General features: G+C 41.9%; 1 protein-coding gene across 1 annotated transcript; it reads right to left on the reverse strand.

Annotated features, from left to right (window-relative positions):
- Positions 1–14,943: 14,943 nt before the first annotated feature.
- On the reverse strand, positions 14,944–16,449 carry IVL (involucrin). The gene is made up of 3 exons (XM_047847793.1): positions 16,206–16,449; positions 16,059–16,142; positions 14,944–15,485 (listed from the first exon to the last, which is right to left on the reverse strand). Exons 1-3 carry the CDS (start codon positions 16,447–16,449, stop codon positions 14,944–14,946), a joined length of 870 nt encoding a protein of 289 aa, XP_047703749.1.
- Positions 16,450–22,535: the final 6,086 nt, after the last annotated feature.

The raw sequence follows: 22,535 nt of genomic DNA on the forward strand, positions 1-22,535 counted from the left end.
TATATATATAATATATATATGTTAAATATATATATGTTAAATATATAATATATATACTATTCTATATAATATTCCACTATATACACACACACACTCATACACACACACATGCATATATGTGTATATATATATATATATGTGTGTGTGTATATATATATATATATATATACATATACATTCATCTATCAATGGACACTTGGGTTGTTTCCATATCATGAATATTGGCTATTATTAATGCTGCAATAAACATAAGGATTTGTGTATCTTTTCGAATTAGCTCTTTTGTTTCCTTTGGGTACATATCCAGTAGTGGAATTATTGTATCATATAACATCTCTCTTTTTATTTGTATCTGTACTGTTTTCCACAGTGGCTGCACCAACTTACATTCCCACTCACAATGCATAAAGGTTGTTTTTCACATGTTTCTTATATCAAGAGCAGGCCTTTAGGGAAGAAATGGAAACATATTCACAATGTGCTTGATAACACTGAATTCCAGAATCCTTTGAATTTTCTCAGCCTGTAGAAATGGGCCACTTTCCTTGGATAGGTGATCTCAGTCCTCACATTCCCATTGGGCCAAAGACTCTGAAGAGTCTCAGCAGAGCCAGCCGGGTTAGTGCTGGTTCTGCCTTATAAAAGAGAGGGATGGGAGAATTATTCACTGAAGAAGCTGCAAGCAATATATTCAAGTGCACAAGAGAATTTACCTGAGAGAGAAGCTTGAGAATGTTAGACCTTAAGGAGAGGAATAGGAGACCGACTAGGACATTGTTTATTGATCTGGGGCAATAATTATGACTCAGTTCCTCAGAGATGGTCCTAATATGCTGCTGGGATGCTTGTGGGACTTGGAAAAAATTATAAGGAAGGTGCAATGCCTGCTGAGAATATTGAGGAAAGGATAAAGTGTTTGAGAGGTGGATGTGCTAGAATGAATCTGTTATACAACCAAAACCCAGCAACTGGATATGTTCTTCAGGATAGCTTGAGAAACAATCCTTTTACTAAAGTTACAAAGAATGTACTGGTGAGGAAGAATCATCATCACTGAGAATCCAGATAGTGGCTGTCCTCTGTAGTCTGGAGCTGAGGTAGGAAATATTTATTGAACTGAGCTCCATAGTCTTAGTAAAGATGATAGGATTCTGGAATAGCAGAGGATAGGTGGCATTAGTTAGCCATTAGAGGGAAGGGAGCTGTGATTACTATCTTAGCAACATTGAAATGTCAGAATGTTCACCTGGGTCCCCTAACTTACAGGGATCTAGAGCAATGGGTGATAGAAAATGGTATTCCTAGGGACAAGATGGATGAGTAGGAATTGGCGATATATATATATATATATATGTATCCATAAATATGGCTGATGTCAGCTGCCTCAAGGCTAAGTTATAATTCTTTACCTGATATTCAGTTCTGAGGCAGTTCTTAGACGCTGAACCCATTGATTTAAAGGAATACAGTCTTTTTGAGGAAAGACTTTATGACACTTCATCAAATATATACCATAGTGATGTATCCAATTATTTCCCAAGTAACTATTCTTTGGAAAAAGGGAAATATCCAGATTTTTTAAGGACTATTGGATATACAGTCAGAGCAGTGATAGAGTTCTGGCCCAGGTCCTTTTCCCAATGGGTCCAAGAGGTCCATGGGCATACAGTGGCCATTGTTTTCAGTTCCTGTATGCACTGATGCCTTAAAGATAAGATGAACTTGCAGGATGAACATATTTAGGACATGGAAGTTTTCTCAGGATCAAGTGTTTGTTTCTTGATCCATAGAGTAAGAGCTATCATAATAGAAAGGCCAAACTGAAAGTCATAGCACTGTACAACTCCCCCCCCCCCAACCTATAGATTGTAAATAAAAAACAGCACAACATCATCCTGGGCAAAGTGGAAGAGAATAGTGCCACACTCATAGTAGTCCCCATTATACACACCTATTTAATACACCAATATAACCCTCAAAAAAATCGTTTGTATCATGATGAATGACTGTGGTGTCAATTTTATGTGTCACTTTGGAGGGTATTTACAAAGCTAAACATATTCTTACTAAGTGATCCACAACTATGCTCATAGGTACTTGCCCAAATTATTTGAAAATCTGTCTCTAAGGCAAAAACGTCTACACAAAGATTTTCAGCAGCTTTATTCATAATTGCCAAAAAATTGAAGCATACAAGATGTCCTTCAATAGGTGAATGGATCAACAAATAGTGGTACATTCATACAATGAAAGATTAGTCTGAGATAGAAAGAAATGAACTACCAAAATATGAAAAGACATAGGTGAACCTTAAATGCATACTGCCAAGTCAAAGAAGCCACTCTGTAATGGCTACATGCTGTATGCTTCCAATTATATGACATTCCAGAAAAAGCAAAACTATAGAGACAATGTAAGGATCGGTTGTTGTCAGGGGTTCAGGGAGATTAGGGAAAGGTTAACAGGTGAAGCATAGGTGAGTGTTTTAGAGCAATGGAAATATTCTGTATGATAATGTTATGGTGGATACATATAATTATGCATTTGCCGAAGCCAATTGGATTTTACAGCACAAGTGAACCTTAGTTTAAGAAAATTGAAAAAATTATTTAAGAGGTCAAGACATTCTAGGGAAGAATGCAGACTGTGACAAGAGAATCAGTGTTATATGAAACAACCTCACTGGAGGGATGACCCCAATAACTTTGGAAATGAGAGGTATCAGTAAACAGGCATCATCCCATAGTTGGCAATGATATTTATACTCATGGAAAGGGGTCCAAGTTAATAATTCTAATTCTGCTATATCTGTATACTGGAAATGAATAATAAAAAAAACTAGACGGTATATGGTGGGTATTGGGTTTCTTACTGTTGAAGTCAAAATTTGAAAGTGAGAAAGAGGAGGAGGCTAGAATGACCTATGGGGTAATGCATTACCATCAGAGACATCAGTGTGAACTTATGTTTACCTGAATTTAGTTACATATGGAACCACACACATACACACACACACACAAACACACACACCTTAGAATATACAGTATATTTTGTTAGCTGAGAGGTCCTAAAAGAAGTGACAAACCAGTAGCAACGAGCACACCACGTACCCAGGTCTTGGTTTCTAATATCATTCTTCATAAAATGAAAAAGAGATCCCTAAGAGAAATTATTGATTCTAGACAGAGGCAGAAAACATACAAGATGAGCCTAGAGCATTTTGTAGTTCCAGAAAGGACACAGGAGCTAACTGAAAGAGCTCACAATGACTAGAGCTGGAACAGTCTGAGCAACAAAATGAACTACTACTCATGTCCTTTATCCATTTCTTAATTTATTTGTTTGTTTATTGATATTATGTAGTTAAGTGTTCTTTATATACTTTGAATGTTAACACTTTATCAGATACATGGATTGCAAATATTTTCTCTTTTCATTTCATTGATTGTTTCCTTTACTGTGGAGAAACTTTTATAAATTCTAGTTGTTTATTTTTCTCGTGTTGTCTGTGCTTTTGGTGTCAGATCTAAAAAAAATCATTGTAGGGGCACCTGGGTGGCTCAGTCGGTTGAGTGTCCAACTTTGGCTCAGGTCATGATCTCGTGGTCTGTGAGTTCAAGCCCTGCATCGGGCTCTGTGATGACAGCTCGGAGCATGGAGCCTGCTTCTGAGTCTGTGTCTCCCTCTCTCTCTGACCCTCCCCTGCTCACCATCTGTCTCTCTCTGTCTAAGAAATAAACATTTAAAAAAAATCATTGCCAAATGGGAGTGGCCAAGATGACAGAACAACATGGAAGTTCTCTGCTTCTCTCATCCCTGAAATGCAGTTAGATCAGCATTAAACCATTTTGCACACCTAGAAAATTGATCTGAGGATTAACACAACAATCTGCATAACTTGAACCACAGAACTCAACAGGTATGCATCACGGAGAGGTGAACAGAGGGAGAGAGAAGCCATGGAGGGTAGGGAGGTGTAGTTATGGAAAGAGGACAGAGAAAGCAGGGAGAGTACAGGAAAAGCACTCCTCCCAAAAGTATATGGAGAGAAAGAGAAAGAATGGAAAAACCCATATGTGACTGAATACAAAAGGGAGAAAGGAGAAAGGAGAGGGTTTCCATACCATTAGGACTCTATAAACAGAGGAGAGCAGCATTGGAAATTCTGCAGCCCATTACCTGGTGGTGCTCTGGTGGGAAGGGCAAATCTCCAGAAGAAAGCAGCGAGGTCCAAGGGGTCCATGGGCCATATGGGGAGAAGCAGTTCCCCTGCTATGAGGGCATTTGGTAGAGGCCATATGGCCTTCCCACAGGCAAGGTCCCAGCAGACCCCAGAGAACACGATTGCTGGTATTGGAACAAAGATGCCAGGGTGCAGTGAAACCTGGAGCTGGTTGTGTGTTGTTTACCATAATCCCTGAACCGCTTCTTACACAAACTTTTTCTGGGACAAGCCAGCACCTGGCCACAATCTCTGAGCCTCTGCAGCAGCATGATCACAGGAATGTTCCAGGGGCAAGCTAGCACCAAGCCATTTGTCAGTGAGACCCTCTTCCAGGGGGTTGGAGAGGGTCTAAACCACAGGGCCCTCAGAAGTGAGGGGTTTGGAAACACAGCCCCATCTGAGATAAAATTCAAGTGGGAGGTACCACCTGCCAGGCTGACAGCTTGATCACAGACAGAGTACAAGTGGGAAGTGGACAGAAGCTGGAGACAAAGGAGGGGTGCTTGATGGTGGTGGGATAGAGTGCAGAATTCCTGAGCCAGAGACTGAGAAGCTGGATGACATTATTTTTACCTCTTCCATGTATGCACACACACATGCACACATGCCACACGGATCCACTCCAGTAAGCTAAGCAGTGCAACCTAGTGGAGAAGGGAGCCATTACACCAAGCCCCATCCAACTGTGCCAACCAAGCCCTAGAAGACCACCACAAGTCTCTCTACCTGCTTAGTGTACAGACTATAAAGTGCTTTGTAATTTGACCTCTAGGGGAAACTGGATGTAATTTCATTCAGATTTCATTCTGTTCACTGGTCCATCTATTCATTTTTCTTTTCTTTTCTTTTTCTTATACTTGGATACAGAAGGAAAAAAGGTTATTTTTTATTTTCCGTTTTTATATAATAAAAAAATTTACTATTTTTTGTAAATTTATTTTTTATTCTTTTTTTACCTTCTTAAATTTATTTTATTTTATTTTATACATTTTCTTAATTTTTAAATGCTTTCTTACTTTTTTCTTTTCTTTCCCTTTTTTCTCTATTCAATCAAGCTTTATTTAACAACCAGAGAAAAACATACCAAGACTCTAACTTCCTTTATTTTATTTTTTGTGTTGTTTTTAATCTTCTTAATTTTAATTTTATTAATTATTTTTCTTCCTCCAAAATTACAAAATGAAGGAATTCACGTCAAAAGAAAGAACAGGAACACAGGGACAGCCAGGGACTTAATCAGCACAGATATAAGCAAGATGTCTGAACTAGAAGTCAGAATCATGATAATGAGAATACTAGCTGGGGTTGAATAAAACATAGAATCCCTTTCTGGAGAGATTTAAAAAAAGTAAAATCTACTCAGGACTAAATTAAAAATGCTATAACCGAGATGCAATCTCAAATAATGCAATGGTGGCAAGGATAGATGAGGCAGAGCAGCAAATCAGCAATATAGAAAACAGAATTATGGAGAACAATGAAGCAGAAAAAAGAGGGAAACTAAGGCAAGGAGCATGATATAAGAATTAGACAACTTAGTAACTCACTAAAAAAGAATAGCATCCAAATCCATAGGAGTCCCAAAAGATGAAGAGAGAGGAAAAGGGGTAAAAGGTTTGTGCTTAAATTATAGCCGAATATTTTCCTAACCTGCAGAAAGATACAGACATCAAAATCCAAGACAGACTGAAAAGTCTCATTAGACTGAACAAAAACCAACCATCAACAAGATATATAATAGTCAAATTCACAAAATACACAGACAAGGAAAGAATTATAAAAACAGCAAGGCAAAAAAGTTCCATAACCTATAAGTGAAGGTACACCAGGTTTACAGCAGTCCTATCCACAGAAACCTGGCAGGCCAGAAAGGAGTGGCAAGATATATTCAATGTGCTGAATCAGAAAAATATGCAACCAAGAATTCTTTATCCAGCAAGACTGTCATTCAAAATGGAAGGAGAGATAAAGTAGTTCCCAGACAAAAACAAAACAAAACAAAACTAAAGGAGTTTGTGATCACTAAACCAGCCTTGCAAGAAATTTTAAGGGGGACTCTCTGAGGGGAGAAAAGAGGAAACAAAACAAAAAAGACCAAAAGCAACAAAGACTAGAAAGGACAAGAGAACACCACCAGAAACTCCCACTCAACAGGCAACACAATGGCAATAAATTCATATATTTAAGTACTCACTCTAAATGTCAATGGACTAAAAGCTCCAATCAAAAGATATAGGGGAACAGAATGGATAAGAAAACAAAATCCATTCTATATGCTGTTTACAAGAAACCCATTTTAGACCTAAAGATGCCTTCACATTGAACGTAAGGGTGTGGAAAACCATCTATCATGCTAATCATTGCCAAAAGAAAGCCTGAGTAGCCATACTTATATCAGACAATCTAGGTTTTAAAATAAAGACTGTAACAAGAGATAAAGAAGGACATTATATCATAATTAAGGGGCCTATCCACCAAAAAGATCTAAAAATTATAAAAATTTATGTTGCCAACATGAAACACCCAAATATATAAATCAGTTAATCACAAACATACAGAAACTCATTGATAATAATGTCATAATAGTAGGGAACTTCAACCCTCCACTTGCAGCAAGAGACAGATCATATAACCACAAAATCAACAAGGAAACAATGGCTTTGAAAGACACACTGGACAGGAAGGACTTAACAGATATATTCAGAACATTTCATCCTAAAGCAGCCAAATACCCATTCCTCTTGAGCGCAAATGGAACATTCTCCAGAATAGATCACATACTTGGACACAAATCAGCCCTCAACAAGTTCAAAAAATGGAGATCATACCGTGCATGTTTTCAGACCATAACACTATAAAACTCAATATCAACCACAATAGAAAATTTGGAAAGACAGTGAATACTTGGAGATTAAAGAACATCCTACTAAATAGTGCTTGGGTTACCCAAGAGATTAAAGAAAAAATTAAAAAGTACATGGAAGCCAATGAAAATGAAAATATGACAGCCCAAAACCTCTGGGATGCAGAAAAGGTGGTCATAAGAGGGAAACATATAGCAATCCAGGCCTTCATAAAGAAGGAAGAAAGGTCTCAGATACACAACTTAACCTTACACGTTAAAGAGTTGGAAAAGAACCGCAAATAAAACCCCAAACCAGCAGAAGACAGAAAATAATAAAGATTAGAGCAGAAATCAATGCTATAGAAATTTTTAAAAAAACACAGTAGAACAGATCAATGAAACCAGAATCTGATTCTTTGAGAGAATTAACAAAATTGATAAACCCTTAGCCAGTTTGGCAAAAAGGAAAAGTAAAGGACCCAAATAAATAAAATCAAGAATGAAAAAGGAAAGATCACTGCAGAAAAGGAACCAACACTGCAGAAATACAAACAATAATAAGAATATTATGAGCAATTATATGCCAATAAATTAGGCAATCTGGAAGAAGTGGACAAATTCCTAGAAATAAATGAACTACCAAAACTGAAACAGAGAGAAATAGAAAATTTGAACAGACCCATAACCAGTAAATAAGTTGAATTAGTAATCAAAAATCTCCCAAAAATCAAGAATCAGGGACCAGCTGGCTTTCCAGGGGAATTCTACCAAACATTTAAAGAAGAGTTAACCCCTATTTCTTTGAGTTTGTTTCAAAAAATAGAAATGAAAGGAAAACTTCCAAACTCATTCTACGAGGCCAGCATTACCTTGATTCCAAAACCAGACAAAGACCACACTAAAAAGGAGAACTATAGACCAATTTCCCTGATGGACATGGATGCAAAAATTCTCAACAAGATACTAGCCAACCGGATCCAACAATACATTAAAGGAATTATTCACCAGGATCAAGTGGGATTTAAACCTGGGCTGCAGGGCTGGTTCAATATTTGCAAACATGATCCTCTCAATAGATGGAGAGAAAGCATTTGACAAAGTATAGCATCCTTTCTTGATAGAAACCCTCAAGCAAGTAGGGATAGAAGGATCACACCTCAAGGTCATAAAAGCCATATACGAAAGGCACTAGGGGTGCCTACGTGGCTCAGGTAGTTAAGCATCCAACGTCAGCTCAGGTTATGATCTCATGCTTCGTGGGTTCAAGTCACACATTGGGCGCTCAGAGGCTGGAGCCTGCTTTGGATTCTGTGTCTCCCTCTCTCTCTTCCTTTTCCCCACTTGCTCTTTCTCTCTCTCTCTCTCTCTCTCTTTCAAAAAATAAATAAACATTAAAAAAATAAAGACCCACTGCTAATATCATCCTCAATGGGGAAAAACTGAGAGCTTTTCCCCTAAGGTTAGGAACACAACAGGGATGTCCACTCTTACCACTGTCATTTAACAGAGTATTGGAAATTCTAACCTCAGCAATCAGACAACACAAAGAAATAAAAGTTATCCAAATCATCAAGGAGGAAGTCAGACTTTCACTCTTCGCAGATGACATGATACTCTATATGGAAAATCCAAAAGATTTCACCAAAAAAACTGCTAGAACTGACTAATGAATTCAGCAAAGTTGCAGGATATAAAATCAATGCACAGAAATTGGTTGCATTTCTAGACACCAATAATGAAACAGCTGAAAGAGAAATCAAGGAATTGATACCACTTAAAGTTGCACCAAAAACTAAAATACCTAGGAATAAACCTAACCAACGAGGTGAAAAAACTATACACTGAAAACTAAAGAAAGCTTAGGAAAGAAACTGAAGACACACACAAAAAATGGAAAGGTATTCCATGTTTATGGATCGGAAGAACAAATATTGGTAAAATGTCGATACTTCCCAAAGCAATTTACATATTCAATGCAATCCCTATCAAAATAATATCAACAATCTTCACAGAGCTACAACAAATAATCCTAAAATGTGTATGGAACCAGAAAAGACCCTGAATAACCAAAGCAATTCTGAAAAAGAAAACCAAAGCTGGAAGCATCACAATTCCAGACTTCAAGATGTGTTGCAAAGCTGTAATCATCAAGACAGTATAGTACTGGCACAAAAACAGACACTTAGATCAATGGAACAGAATAGAGAACCCAGAAATGGACCCACAAATATATGGCCAACTAATCTTTGACAAAGTAGGAAAGAATATCCAATGGAATAAAGAGAGTCTTTTCAGAAAATGGTGTTGGGAAAACTGGACAGCGACATGCAGAAGAATGAACCTGGACCACTTTCTTACACCATACACAAAAATAAACTCAAAATGGATGAAAGACCTCAATGTAAGATAGAAAGCCATCAAACTCTTAGAAGAGAGAGTAGGCAAAGACCTCTTTGTCCTTGGCTGCAACATCTTACTTAACATGTCTCCAGAGGCAAGGAAAACAAAAGCAAAAATGAACTATTGGGACCTCATCAAAATAAAACGCTTCTGCATGGTGGAAGAAACAGTCAGCAAAAGTAAAAGGCAAATAATGGAATGGGAGAAGATATTTGCAAATGACATAGCAGATAAAGGGTTAGTATCCAAAATCTATAGAGAACTTGTCAAACTCAACACCCAAGAGACAAATAATCTAATGAAGAAATGGGCAAAAGACATGAATAGACACTTTTTCAAAGAAGCATCCAGATGGCTAACAGACACATGAAAAAATGCTCAACATCACTCATCATCAGGAAAATACAAATCAAAACTAAAATGAGATACCACCTCACACCTGTCAGAATGGCTAACATTAACAACTCAGGAAATAACAGATGTTGATGAGCATACAGAGAAAGAGGAGCTCTTTGCAACTGCTGGTGTGAATGTCAACTGGTTTAGCCACTCTGGACAACAGTATGAAGGTTCCCCAGAAAATTAAATTAGAACTACCCTATGACCCAGCAATTGCTATATCCAAAGGATACAGGTGTGCTATTTTGAAGGGGCACATACAGCCCAATGTTTATAGAGGCGTTATCAACAATAACCAAAGTATGGAAAAAGCCCAAATGTCTATCGACTAATGAATGGAATATATATATATATATATATATATATATGATATATGATATATATATTTATATATAATATATATAATGGAATATTACTCAGAAATAAAAAAGAATGAAATCTTGCCATTTGCAACAATGTGGATGGAACTGGAGGGTATTATGCTAAGTGAAATTAATCAGTCAGGGAAAGACAAATATCATATGACTTCACTCATGTGGAATTTAAGATATAGAACAGATGAACAGAAGGAAAGGGAAGCAAGAATAGTATAAAAACAGGGAGGGGGACAAAACATAAGACACTCTTAAATATAGAGAACAAACTGAAGATTGCTGGATGGGTTGTGGTTGGGGGGATGGGCTAAATGCAAGGGGCATTAAGGAAGATACTTTTTGGGATGAGCACTGAGGGCTATATTCAGGGAATGAATCACTGGATTCTACTCCTGAAATCATTATTGCACTATATGTTAACTAACTTGGATGTAAATTAACAAAAATTAATTAATTAATTAAAAAAAACATTGCCAAGGTCAATGTCAAACAGCTTTTCCCACACATGTTCTTCTGGGAGTTTTATGATTTCATATCTTCCATTTAAATCATTAACCCCTTTTCAGTTGACTTTTTGTATGGTTCTAAGAGGCCAATTCTATTCTTTTTCATGTGGATGTCCAGTTTTTTTCCAACACCATTTCTTAAAGAGATTATGTTTTCCTATTGTGTATTTTTGGCATCTTTGTTGAAAATTAGTTGACCATGTGTGCATGGTTTTATTTATGGTTTCTCTCTTCTGTTCCATTGAACTATGTGTCCATTGTTGTGTCAATACCATACTGTTTCCAACAGGAATATGAAAAGATGCCCAGCATCACTAATCATCAGGAAAATGAAAATTAAAACCACAATGAGATATCACCTCATATTTGTTAGAATAGCTATTATAAAAAAAAAAAGTCAAAAGCTAGCAAGTGTTGGCAAGGATGTGGAGAAAAGGGAACCATTGTACGCTATTGGTGAAAATGTAAACTGGCACAGCCTTAATAAAAAATAATATGGATGACCCTCAAAAAACTAAAAATAAAACTACCATATGGTCCAGTAATTCTACTTCTGAGTATATACCCAAAGGAAATGAATTCCGTATCTGCACTACCATGTTAACTGTAGCATTAGTCACAATGACCAAGATACGGAAATAATATAAATGTCAGAAGATGCATGGATAATCAAATGTGATATATAACATATTATATTATATTATATTATATTATATTATATTATATTTAGTGTACCATATAATTTTTATGTAATAATATATATTTAGCTTAATACATAATTACTTATTCATGACCAAAAATGCTGAACTTGGAGAGTAGAATGATAATTAACAGAGGCTGGCATTTGGGGGAAAGGAGAGATTTTTTAAAAAAGACAAAAAGAAGCCAAGAAAAGAGAATGAATGGTGGTTGCCATTGTTGTGATTGGTTTGCAAGATGAAAGAGTTCTGGAGATGGAAAGTTGCATAACAAAATAAATGTAGTTAATCCTATTGAACTGTGTAATTATTAAGATAGTAAGTTTTATGTTATGTGGGGTTTTTAATTTTTTTTTAATATTTATTTTTGAGAGAGACAGAGCATGAGCAGAGGAGGGGCAGAGAGAGAGAGGAAGCAGGCTCCAGGCTCTGAGCTGTCAGCACAGAGCCCAATGCAGGGCTCAAACCCACAAGCCATGAGATCATGACCTGAGCTGAAGTCGGATGCTTTAACTGACTGAGCCACCCAGGCGCCCCTATGTTATGTGTGTTTGACCACAATAAAAAAGAAAAATAAATAACTATTGGATTATAAACCAGAATATAAAATAAATATCATGAGTCCATACTGATATAAACAAGTGATTAAACATATAAACAGCAAGAAGGAAGAAACAAGTTTCCTATACAGAAAATTCCAAACAATTTATGTTGATACTTGACACTCAGGACAGGACACTATAGATAGATGGGAGTCTTCATACAATGTGATAACAATGAAATTTTACCCCTATGCTCTTTCTCCTTAAAACCCCCCAACTTAATTCTAATCATAAGATAAATATCAGACAAACCCAAATTGAGGGATAGTCTACAAAATAGCTACTCCCTCAAAACGGTCAAGGTAAACAAAAAAAAGAGAAGTCTGAGACACTGTCACAGTCACGAGGAGCCTAGGAGACAAGATGACTAAATATAGTGGGGGCATCTTAGGTGGAATCCTGGAACAGAAAAAGACATTAGGTAAAAACTAAGGAAATCAGAGTAAATCATGAACTTTAGGTAATAATAATATATTAATATTATTTATTAATTGTAATAAATGAACTATATCCATGTATGATGTTAATAATACAAGAAACTGGGTGTGTAGTGTGTTGGAACTCTCTGTACTAGCTTCTCAACTTTTCTGTAAATCCAAAGCTGCTCTAAAATAAAGTTTATTTTAAAAAAATCAAAACCTAAGACTCTAAAGGGAATGTGTGCATACTCTAAGTTTTTCTGGTAACTTCTCCCTTGGCCCCCAATCTTCCTGTCCAGTCCTACCCAGGATTCTCTTAACTCTTGTCCTGTTGGGAGGACTGGAGTGTGTTCATCTTTAAGTAAGTACAGATGGTTCCTAACTTACTATAGTTTGACTTAGGATTTTTTGACTATGGAATGATGTGAAAACATTATGCCTCCAGTAGAAACCAAACTTCAAATTCTGAATTTGGACCTTTTCCTGGGCTAGCAATGTGTGGATGCTACTCTCTTGTAATGCTGGGCAGTGGCAGGGAGGCCAAGCTCCCTGTCAGCCACACAGTCACAAGGGTGAACTGAGACACTTATAACTATTCTGTAACCATACCACCTATCTGTTTTTCATTTTCAGTACAGAATTCAATAAATTACATGAGATGTTCAAGTCTGCATTATAAAATGGGCTTGGTGTTGGATGATGTCGCCTAACTATAGGCTAATGTAAGTGCTCTGAACATGTTTATGGTGGGCTATGCTATGCTCTGATGTTTGGTAGGTTGGGTGTATTAAGCGTATTTTCATCTTACAGTATTTCCAACTTATGATAGGTCTAGCAGGATGTAACCCTACTGTAAGCTGAGGAAGATCTGTAATGAGTGCCACTGACAAGTGTTAGCAGGAGCAATGAGGTTAGATCAGAAGTTTAAGTAGAATACCCTGTCCTCTGTGTCATGCGTGCAATGTGGGGTGTGTAGGGAGCCAGGGAGTAAAGGAGACCAGCTTGAAGGCCACTGCAATAGAGGAGGTGAGGAATGATCTCAGTCCAAGCTTGGGCGTGTTGCAGGGATAGCAAGGAAGTGGTCCTGGGCAGGGCCTGGGGAAGAAGAGGAGGAGGAGTGATCATGGTGTCTCTCCTGAGATGAATACACAGATGGTGGTATCACTGCCCCAGAAAGGGTACTTAAGGGGGAGACATGGCGAGTGTTGCCATGGGGTTGGGCGGGGAGTGAGGGAGGCGAAGTGCCTTTCAGGTCTGTTGAATCTGGCTGCCTATGGACGTCTCAATATACCCCAGACATATACTCATTGCTGTGATAAAATAGCTTTGGGTGGCTTGAGACAACCTGCTTGCAATGATAGGGTTAAATAGTGAAAGGCAGGTGATTTGGAGCATTAAAGTAGAGTTTAGGAGAGAGAGTGTCCCAAGTCCTGATGTGACTGATGGCAGTAAAACTGGAGAAGTGTCATCAAGGGTAATGACTGCAGTGGCCTTGGGTCTGTATTTATACAGCCTTTTTGGCACTCCCATGATTACAGCAAGCCCAATCTTTACCTTCTTTAGTCACACTGTCACTTTCCCCATCAGACACCAGTCTTGAGCTTGTCTCCTCTTCTCACATTGCTCAATTCTTCTCCTATCACTTTCTTAAAATCTTCCTTAGCCAAGTAGACAGTTCATAAGATTCTTGGAAACTTTTCTACAGACAGAACACCCAGAAAAGGACAAGAACCCAGCTGGAGCCCCACACCTCCCTGGTGTTGTCTTCCCATGGTCGTCCCCGATGTGAGGCGATAAAAGGAGATCGGAGGCAACGTGTGGAGCTTGGCCAGGGGCTAGGATTGAGCCTAGTGTGTGGTGTGAGGCAGTGCTGGAATGAGGTGGACAGATTCTCCTTCCCCCAACCAGAATAACTTGTCCCTGTTTCACGGCCAGCAATTGGCAAACATTGATTTCAGGTACATGAGTGAAGTTATTTTTGTTTGGTTTGGTTTTGGTTTTGGTTCCTTTTAAGAAGTTGTTGAATGCACTGGGTGGTTTGGGGAACAGAATTAAAGATGTCTGTCCTCTTTTGGGAATTGGCCAAGAGAGTGCATTGCAACCATTGACTCATGCACAGGTTCTTTACATGGTGAGAGACAGAGGAGAAAAGACAAAGAGAATACAGGATCCCAGACTTCCAGGATTTATTCTGTATTATTGTAAATACTCACAGATTCAACTATAATACTGGGGACAAAGTCAGAATTAGTGACAGAGGCCATGGCCACCTGTTGGGACTGAGCTCATTAGGGATGGGTTCTGGGCAATAACTTTCCCTTCTCCCAGCCCCATCAAAGAAACATGCAGAAGGACAGGGTTAGGCAGGTTCACAGATGAGGTGGGCCACCAGGCTGGGGACCTGAGGTAAGAGAGGCCACTGGCTCTCTTGTCACTTGTGTGGGATAGCCTGAGAGCCTCTGGGACTGGGGGTGCTTACTTATATTTTGGGGGGCCATATACCTCCTGCTTCTGCTGCTGTTGGTCTATGAGGGGCATGACTTCTCCCCTCAGTGGATGGACTAGTAGGGGCTCTTGGACCTGGCCAGGAGCTGGGACAAATGCAGGCTGCGTCAATTGGCCTTCCTGCTGCTCTGCTGGCTCTGGCTGCTGCTCTTCTCTCTTTTCCAGATGCTCATTTCTCTTTGCTAGATCTCCATCCAGTTGCTGGCCCATGATCTTCTTCTCCTGTCCCAGCTGTTCCTTTTGCTGCTGCTTCCTTTGTGCTTTCTCTTGCTCCAGCTGCTGCTCCAGGTTTTTTGCTTCCTGATGTTCCTCACACTGTTCCTTTTGTTGCTGCTGCTGTATTTCCTGCTCCTTCTGCTTTTCCAGATGCTGTTCCAGGTGCAGTTCCTGCTCCTGTGACTCTTTCTGCTGCTGCTGTTCCAGATGCTGCTCCAGGTGAATTTCTTGCTCCTGTGGCTCTTGCTGCTGCTGCTTCTGTTCCAGATGTTGTTCCAGGTGAAGTTCCTGCTCCTGTGACTCTTGCTGCTGCTGTTCCAGATGCTGTTCCAGGTGCAGTTCCTGCTCCTGTGACTCTTGTTGCTGCTGGTTCTTTTCCAGATGCTGTTCCAGGCAAAGTTCCTGCTCCTGTGACTTTTGCTGCTGCTGCTGCTGCTGCTGCTGCTGCTGCTGTTCTGGATGCTGTTCCAGGCAAAGTTCCTGCTCATGTGACTCTTGCTGCTGCTGCTGCTGCTGCTGCTTCTGTTCCAGATGCTGTTCCAGGTGCAGTTCCTGCTCCTGTGACTCTTGTTGCTGCTGGTTCTTTTCCAGATGCTGTTCCAGGCAAAGTTCCTGCTCCTGTGACTTTTGCTGCTGCTGCTGCTGCTTCTGTTCCAGATGTTGTTCCAGGTGAAGTTCCTGCTCATGTGACTCTTGCTGCTGCTGTTTCAGATGCTGTTCCAGGTGCAGTTCCTGCTCCTGTGACTCTTGTTGCTGCTGGTTCTTTTCCAGATGCTGTTCCAGGCAAAGTTCCTGCTCCTGTGACTTTTGCTGCTGCTGCTGCTGCTGCTGCTGTTCTGGATGCTGTTCCAGGCAAAGTTCCTGCTCATGTGACTCTTGCTGCTGTTGCTTCTGTTCCAGATGCTGTTCCAGGTGAAGTTCCTGCTCCTGTGAGTCCTGCTGTTGCTGCTGCTGTTCTGGATGCTGTTCCTGCTGCTGTGAGTCTTGCTGTTGCTGCTGTTGCTGTTCCAGATGATGTTCCTGCTGCTGTGGCTCACATTGTTGCTCAGTCACCCCCTTCACGAGAGTTGTATGATTCTCCCCATGCTCCTGGGGGACCTCCCCTGGGAGCTTAGAGGGCATCTTCTGGCACAGGGCAGGCAGTGGGGTTGGCTGTTTCACTTGCTCGGGCTGGGTATTGATGGGAGGGCAAACTGGCTTGAGGGGCTCCTGACAGAGTGTGGGAGGCAGAGTCACTGGCAGAGTGTGTTGCTGGGACATCCTGGAAGCTGCTTTAGATCAACCTAAAAGACAGGAGGGGTCAGAAGGGTGACTGAAGTCAGAGGGAGTAGATGAATACTTGCAATCTGTAGCAGTGCCTGGTTTCTCAGCATCCCTTCTCTTACCTTGGGTTGGGGCTCTCCTACCCACTCTGGGTTGCTGTTACCCAGAATCACAGAGTGGAGGGGAGGAGGGGGACAGCCAAGAAAGACCCTCCTGGGAACCTCTTTTTCCCAGAAAGAGCCAACAAAGAGGTCTGTCTTTGAAGTTTCTGGACAAGGGTCGGCTGGGTGCCATTTTTTGCCTAATCCTTGCTTCTGCCCTCGCTCCTTTTTTTTTTTAAAAAAAAAAAAAAGAGAGTGTAAGCTGGGTCGGGACAGAGAGGGAAGGAAAGAGAGAGAATCCCAAGCAGGCCCTGCACTGTCAATGCAGAGTCAGACACAGGGCTTGATCCCAACCCACAAACCATGAGATCATGATCTGAGCTAAGACCAAGCTGGACACTTAAATCACTGAGCCATCCTGCCTCTGCCCCTACTTCTAATCTCCACTGACCAAGAAGGAGAGATAAGCTCTGATGGGAAGAGGTGAGTCCCTAGGAAGAGAGGGACTATGGAGGACTCCTGAGTCCTAGAAAATCAGTGGTCCATGCCAGGGTCATGGCACATGCCCTGGACTGGTCACATGACCTAGAATCTGCTTAAGTGTCACACTGAAAGGCTGCGTGTTTCTGAGCAGGTCGCTTAGCCCCACTGGGCCTCAGATTTCTCCTCTGAAAAGTTAGCAGATTGGCCTGTTCCACTCCATAGCTTTCTCTCATGACCTTTGGAGCTTCCACTGCAGCCCTAGCACCTGGGGGGTGGGGTGGGGTGGGGTAGAGGGAAGGCCTGGGAGGTTCCTGAGAAGTGGAGCGAGTTCTTTCGAGTCTTGTACCTTTCAGTTGCATTTTCCTGCCACTGCTTTGCTTAGGTCTCTCCAATTAGAAGTCTTTCCCCATTTTTCAGTCCTCCATTCTGCAGCATAGCAAGAGCCACATGCATTTCCCTCAACCCCTGCCCACTGATGAAGGCACAATCACAGTCAGCCCAAGTAAGACAGTTCAGGGAAGAAATTGGCTCTACTTCTCCTCATCCCCATCTCCTCTCTCTCTCTCTCTCCTCTCTCTCTGTCTCTCTCCCCCTCTCTCTCCAAAACATCAAACCAAGAAAAGATGGTACAGGAGGGGAGCAGATTGCTCTCTGTTCTGTATTTCCATGCCATGGCATATGTCTCTCAGCATAGTGACCTGAGTCCACCTGGAAAGACATGAAGTCCATCTGAATCCAGTCTGAGAGTGATCCACGCACCCACCCAGGCTAGCCACACAACCACACTCTAGTGTGCAGTGCCAGTCCCAGGGCTCCCAGCTAGTACTTACCAGACTCACAGTGGGGACAGCTGTGGAGGCCTCTAGTGCAGTGCTGAGCTGAGCAGGGGCCAGGGTGCCCTTATATGTTTCCCCAGCCCAGCCTCCTGCCCTGCTTGAAGAAGATGGACTGGTTTCACCACTCAAGTTGGTCAACTTCTTCCAGCCCTTTCCTGACTCATCACAGGTACCTGAAGCAGAAAACCCCCCAGGGTCCCTTTTCACAGAGACTCACAGAGGGCTCTGGGGACTCAGTCATTCCTGTGATACTCATCTGACCTGGGCATGGGGAGGTGAGGGAGGCATCTTGGGAAACTTGTCCCCTTTTTCTATTGCTTTGTGACTTCAGCCAAGCCTTTTCTCTGAATATCAATTTCCTCACTTGCAAAACATGGTCATTCTCACAATTAGACCTAGAGATTCATTTCCAAGGGCACAGAATTGAAAGTTGTATGCCTCTATGGGATGTTCAGGCCAGCGTATGTGGTATCAAGGTGGAAGAATCACATCTCATGAGGGATGAGTTTGCCAGACCACTAGCCCACAGCCTGTCTGCTCTCAAGAAATACCTATAACTCCGCTCTATGTGGAAATAAATCCTGGCTGGAGGGGGTCAGACTTTAGACCTAAAGAATAGAGTAGAAGGCTTGTAAGAGTCTTTTGCTATAACCTAGGGGCTGTCTAGGTCCCATGTGCAAGTGTGTAGTTACAGAAGTTCTCAAGAAAACCATGTTCATAAATAATCCAAAGCATGGATGAATCCAGGCAAAGAAACAAGTATTAAATACACAATATATAAAATAATAAATATTTCTTTTTATGATTGCTTTTTGTTGCCTTTTTCTACATTTTTTTGAAATGCATAACGGTTTTGATCAACACCAAATCATTCATTGCTTTCTCCAAACCATTCTCTAAAAATAGCTTAAACAATCTTTCAGAGTAAGGGTTGAAATTTATCCCTCCTCAATGCTGAAAGTGACTAGCTCATCTGGAATAAAATCCAAACTCACTGCTATGGTTTCAAAGGCCCTCACAAAGTGTCCTCAGTTCCTAGGACAAGTCCAGGGCTCCCCACCTCAGGGCTTGGTGTCTACTCTCTTTCAGCCAGCAGGCTCCTCCAGGGTCTCTAACTCTTTGTGTCTTTTAGCTTCAGTATAAGTGTTGGGGTCTGCCAGAGAGCCTTCCTTGACTACCTACCTAGAGGCTTATCTTCTGGTTCGCTTCATTTCACTAATAATAGTCGAGATTTGTTCACTTACTTATTTTTTATCTTTCCCACTGGAAAATAAGCTCCATAAGGCAGGGGGTTTGCCTGCTGTGTTTTCTGCAATGTCCCCAGGATCCATCATAACCATCACATATACAAAGTGCTCTATAAGTATTAGTTGAAGGAATGGATGAATGGTGAATTTCACCACTTGGAGATAACCACTATTAAACATTTTAGCATTGTGTATGTGCAAATGTGTGTGTAAACAAAATTGAATTATAACATGCTCTTCTTTTTTTTAATGTTTATCCAGTTTTGAGAGACAGAGAATGAGCGTGAGCAGGGGAGGGGCAGAGAGAGTGGGGAGACACAGAATCTGAAGCAGGCTCTAGGCTCTGAGCTGTCAGCACAGAGCCTGACGCGGGGCTCAAACTCACAAACTGTGAGATCATAACCTGAGCTGAAGTCAGATGCTTAACTGACTGAGCCACCCAGGCGCCCCTAACATGCCTTTCTTTTTAATGATTGGTTAATAGCTTATTTTGTGGATATCACTTATTTAAACTCTCTTCTTTACAACCTAATCAAAAGGAAATATTAGAATAATATGAAAGCAAATACTCATTTCTGGGGCTAATTGTGAGGAATATTCTGATTCCCTGTGGTTTCCTGACAGGCATCTCCTTCCAGCCCCATAAATATCTATTTATAATGCTAATTTTGCCATGCTCCTAGAGCTCAGTCTGGAAAAACAGGTGGAAGGTCCTCTGCCCCTGGAGTACCACTGTCTGCTCATGCCATCTCTGTTCCCTGAACCCACCCAGGACCTCACACTTCCTCCCCCATAGCATAGGAACTACGTTATCTGCTGGGGCAAGAAAAGCCCTCTTCACACCCTCTGACCTCCCCTTCCCCAGTGAAGAACTAACCAAGTATCCTCACATGGACACTCATGCCTTGCACTCAGATGCTGACCTCACATGGGAGGAATCGGCCTCTCCCCAGCCATTCACAGTCAGTCCCAGGGCAGCAGACCCTGCTCAAGGAAGTCACACCGGTCTTATGGGTTTCTAGGGGCTCTTATCTGCCAGATCTGCCTCCCGCCCTCTGATTCACAGCATAATGAGAGCTTTGGGGGGAAGATCGTGTGTGTGAACCTTTGGTCACTGGGCAAAGCTAGGGTGTGGGGAGAAGGGTGGAGTGGGGAACTGAGGGAGTCCATGTGGGCAGGGGAGAGTTTAGAGAACCCCCAGCCTGTTAGGGGCTCAGAGGTGCCAGACTCTGCCCTCAGACTGCCCCATTTAGGTGACAGACATACATGCATATGGAGGAGATTCAGTGTCTGTGTGAGTGACCTCATAGGCCCCGGGTGCACATGATGAGTCTGGGTAACTGTCCAGCCCCCGCCCAGTGTAATGAGTATGAGCTCATATCCCATGACACATGCAGAGGACTTGACCCCAGCTCTTCCCCAACCCAGGGAGGCTCCAGATATTTCTGTCAAAGAAGCAGAAACTGGCTGGGTTCTCTTTCTCCCTAAGTGAGACAGCCCATTTGAACTGTTGCTTAGCTATAGGGGGAGGGAGCGTTGGTCACAGCATTTCACTGCTCTGGGGGCAGGATGTCAAGGACAGCTCTTAGTAAGCTGTCAGTATGGGGTGATGGCAGATGGTCCTAGGAAGGTGACTTGGACCAGGAGGTCCCTCGTTCCCACTTTGGGTGGCCATGTCCAAGCTGTTCCCTGGTGAGGCAGTGCCCCCACTCTCTGAGGCTGCTAACTTGTCCTTCTTCCCCATAAGCCTCCTCCTCTGCCAGAGTCACTGCCACTAACATCATCTCTCAATCTGCAACCTGCACTGGTAGGATCCCCACGTGCCCTGAGTCCTTACTGGCTTCCTTCATGGCCTCCTAAACCTGACCTTCACTCCTCATTCGCCTCTTGTGTCCATCTGTTGTTCCAGGAGGAAACAAACCAAGGACGAGAGATGAGACCCATAAAGGGCCAGGAGGCTGATTCTCCTTCCCCAGGGCTCTGGATTGGCTCATGTGATGTGCCCTGTTTGTCCTTGTTTGTCTTCCTCTGGCTTCCCTTCCTTAACCTGTGGGATTGCTGGTTCCCACTTTCAGTCCCAGTGCTGATTGCTGTAGAAGGCAATGTGTGACTCTGCTTTTAGAACAAGAAGAGCAAAGACATGGAAGACTGTCAGTAGGGAGAAACAGAGATGCTTAGTGCCCTCCCCTCCAGCTGGCAGGTGCCCTTCCCCTTGGGCTCACTGTTTGGGAAATTGAATTCTTTGTGGTTGAATTTTGGCCCAGAATGCAGTGGCATGCTTGAACTAGAGGGGACTTAATGAATGGGGAAGGCCTCATCTGGTGCCTGGTACATAGGAGCTTCCTAAAACAGCCAGGTGAAAGCAAGGGGGCCAGACCCTTCTTGTGACAGGTGAGCACTGAAGTCTGGAGAGGAGACATGAGCTGCCCAAGAGCCTATAGGAGGTCTGAGATTGAGCTAGGTTTAAACCCACATGATCCTGATCTCCTTGTAGTGGGCTCTCTTCCCTACCAGGCTGCCTTCCCAGATGCCTGAGCATCTGATGGTGGTGACAGATTTCATTATGTAACTTCAGACATCTTTCAACTCTGTCAACCATTTACTGACTGACCCCATTGTGGTCAGTTCTGGGTTTTCTGGAAGAAGGGCCAGTCTTCCCTGGCTCAGATTCAGCAAAAATGCACTTGCTTTGACCCTTGTTAGTCCTGGGAATAGAAAGCTCTACTTCCTGGCTAGTATTGGTGTATATTTTAGCCTAATACAACCTGGAGGAGTGTTACTTTTCAAGGATGGACACTGGCTTTGGGATAAGACAGGCCCGGGTTTGAATCTCACTGTACCTCTTGTTATCTGGACATGTCACATTTACTCTATGGCCCTTAGTTTCCTTTTCTATTAAATGGGCATACAAATACCTCCTTCTATTCCTGTGAGGATTTGGTGAGGTAATATATGTGGTTAGCACATAGACTGCACTGAAACTGACTGTTTTATCATTGGGGGTCATGGCCATGTTTTCTGATAGAAGTCAGTGTGTTACCTGCCTAAATATAGAGTTTTAAGGATAAATGGTATTCCAGAGCCAACAGATTTAACCTTCTCATTTTGCCAGTGAGAGGCCTAAAGCCCCAAAGGCCCACAGTGCATGGGAGTGGAATGGAGACAGAAGTTAGGTCTCTGATTTCCCATTTGCTCCTTCTTGGGGTCAGTCTGCTCCTGGGCCTCTGGCAGTGCTTCAGCTTAGCCCACGAGATGATCTCTCTTGTGCACATGAGTCCCCCTGTGGACCAGTTGTGTTCCCTTATGCTGGGCTCACTGAGAAATCCAAATGAGATTGCGTTCCTACAGCATGATAGCTCCTGGAGGGGCCTGGGGGCCTGTGTGGGAAGAAGACAGGCAGCCGTTTGGGTCTAACT

The sequence above is a fragment of the Prionailurus viverrinus genome, unplaced genomic scaffold (assembly GCF_022837055.1).
Source record: "Prionailurus viverrinus isolate Anna unplaced genomic scaffold, UM_Priviv_1.0 scaffold_50, whole genome shotgun sequence".
NCBI lineage: Eukaryota > Metazoa > Chordata > Mammalia > Carnivora > Felidae > Prionailurus > Prionailurus viverrinus.

Coding starts and splice junctions, on each gene's coding strand:
- IVL (XM_047847793.1), bottom strand. CDS start 16,449: ATGTCCCAGCAACACACTCTGCCAGTGACTCTGCCTCCCACACTCTGT. Junction 16,143..16,205: donor TGAGCCACAGCAGCAGGAAC/ATCATCTGGAAC, acceptor AGCATCCAGAAC/AGCAGCAGCAACAGCAGGAC. Junction 15,486..16,058: donor GCAACAGCAGCAAGAGTCAC/ATGAGCAGGAAC, acceptor AGCAAGAGTCAC/AGGAGCAGGAACTTCACCTG.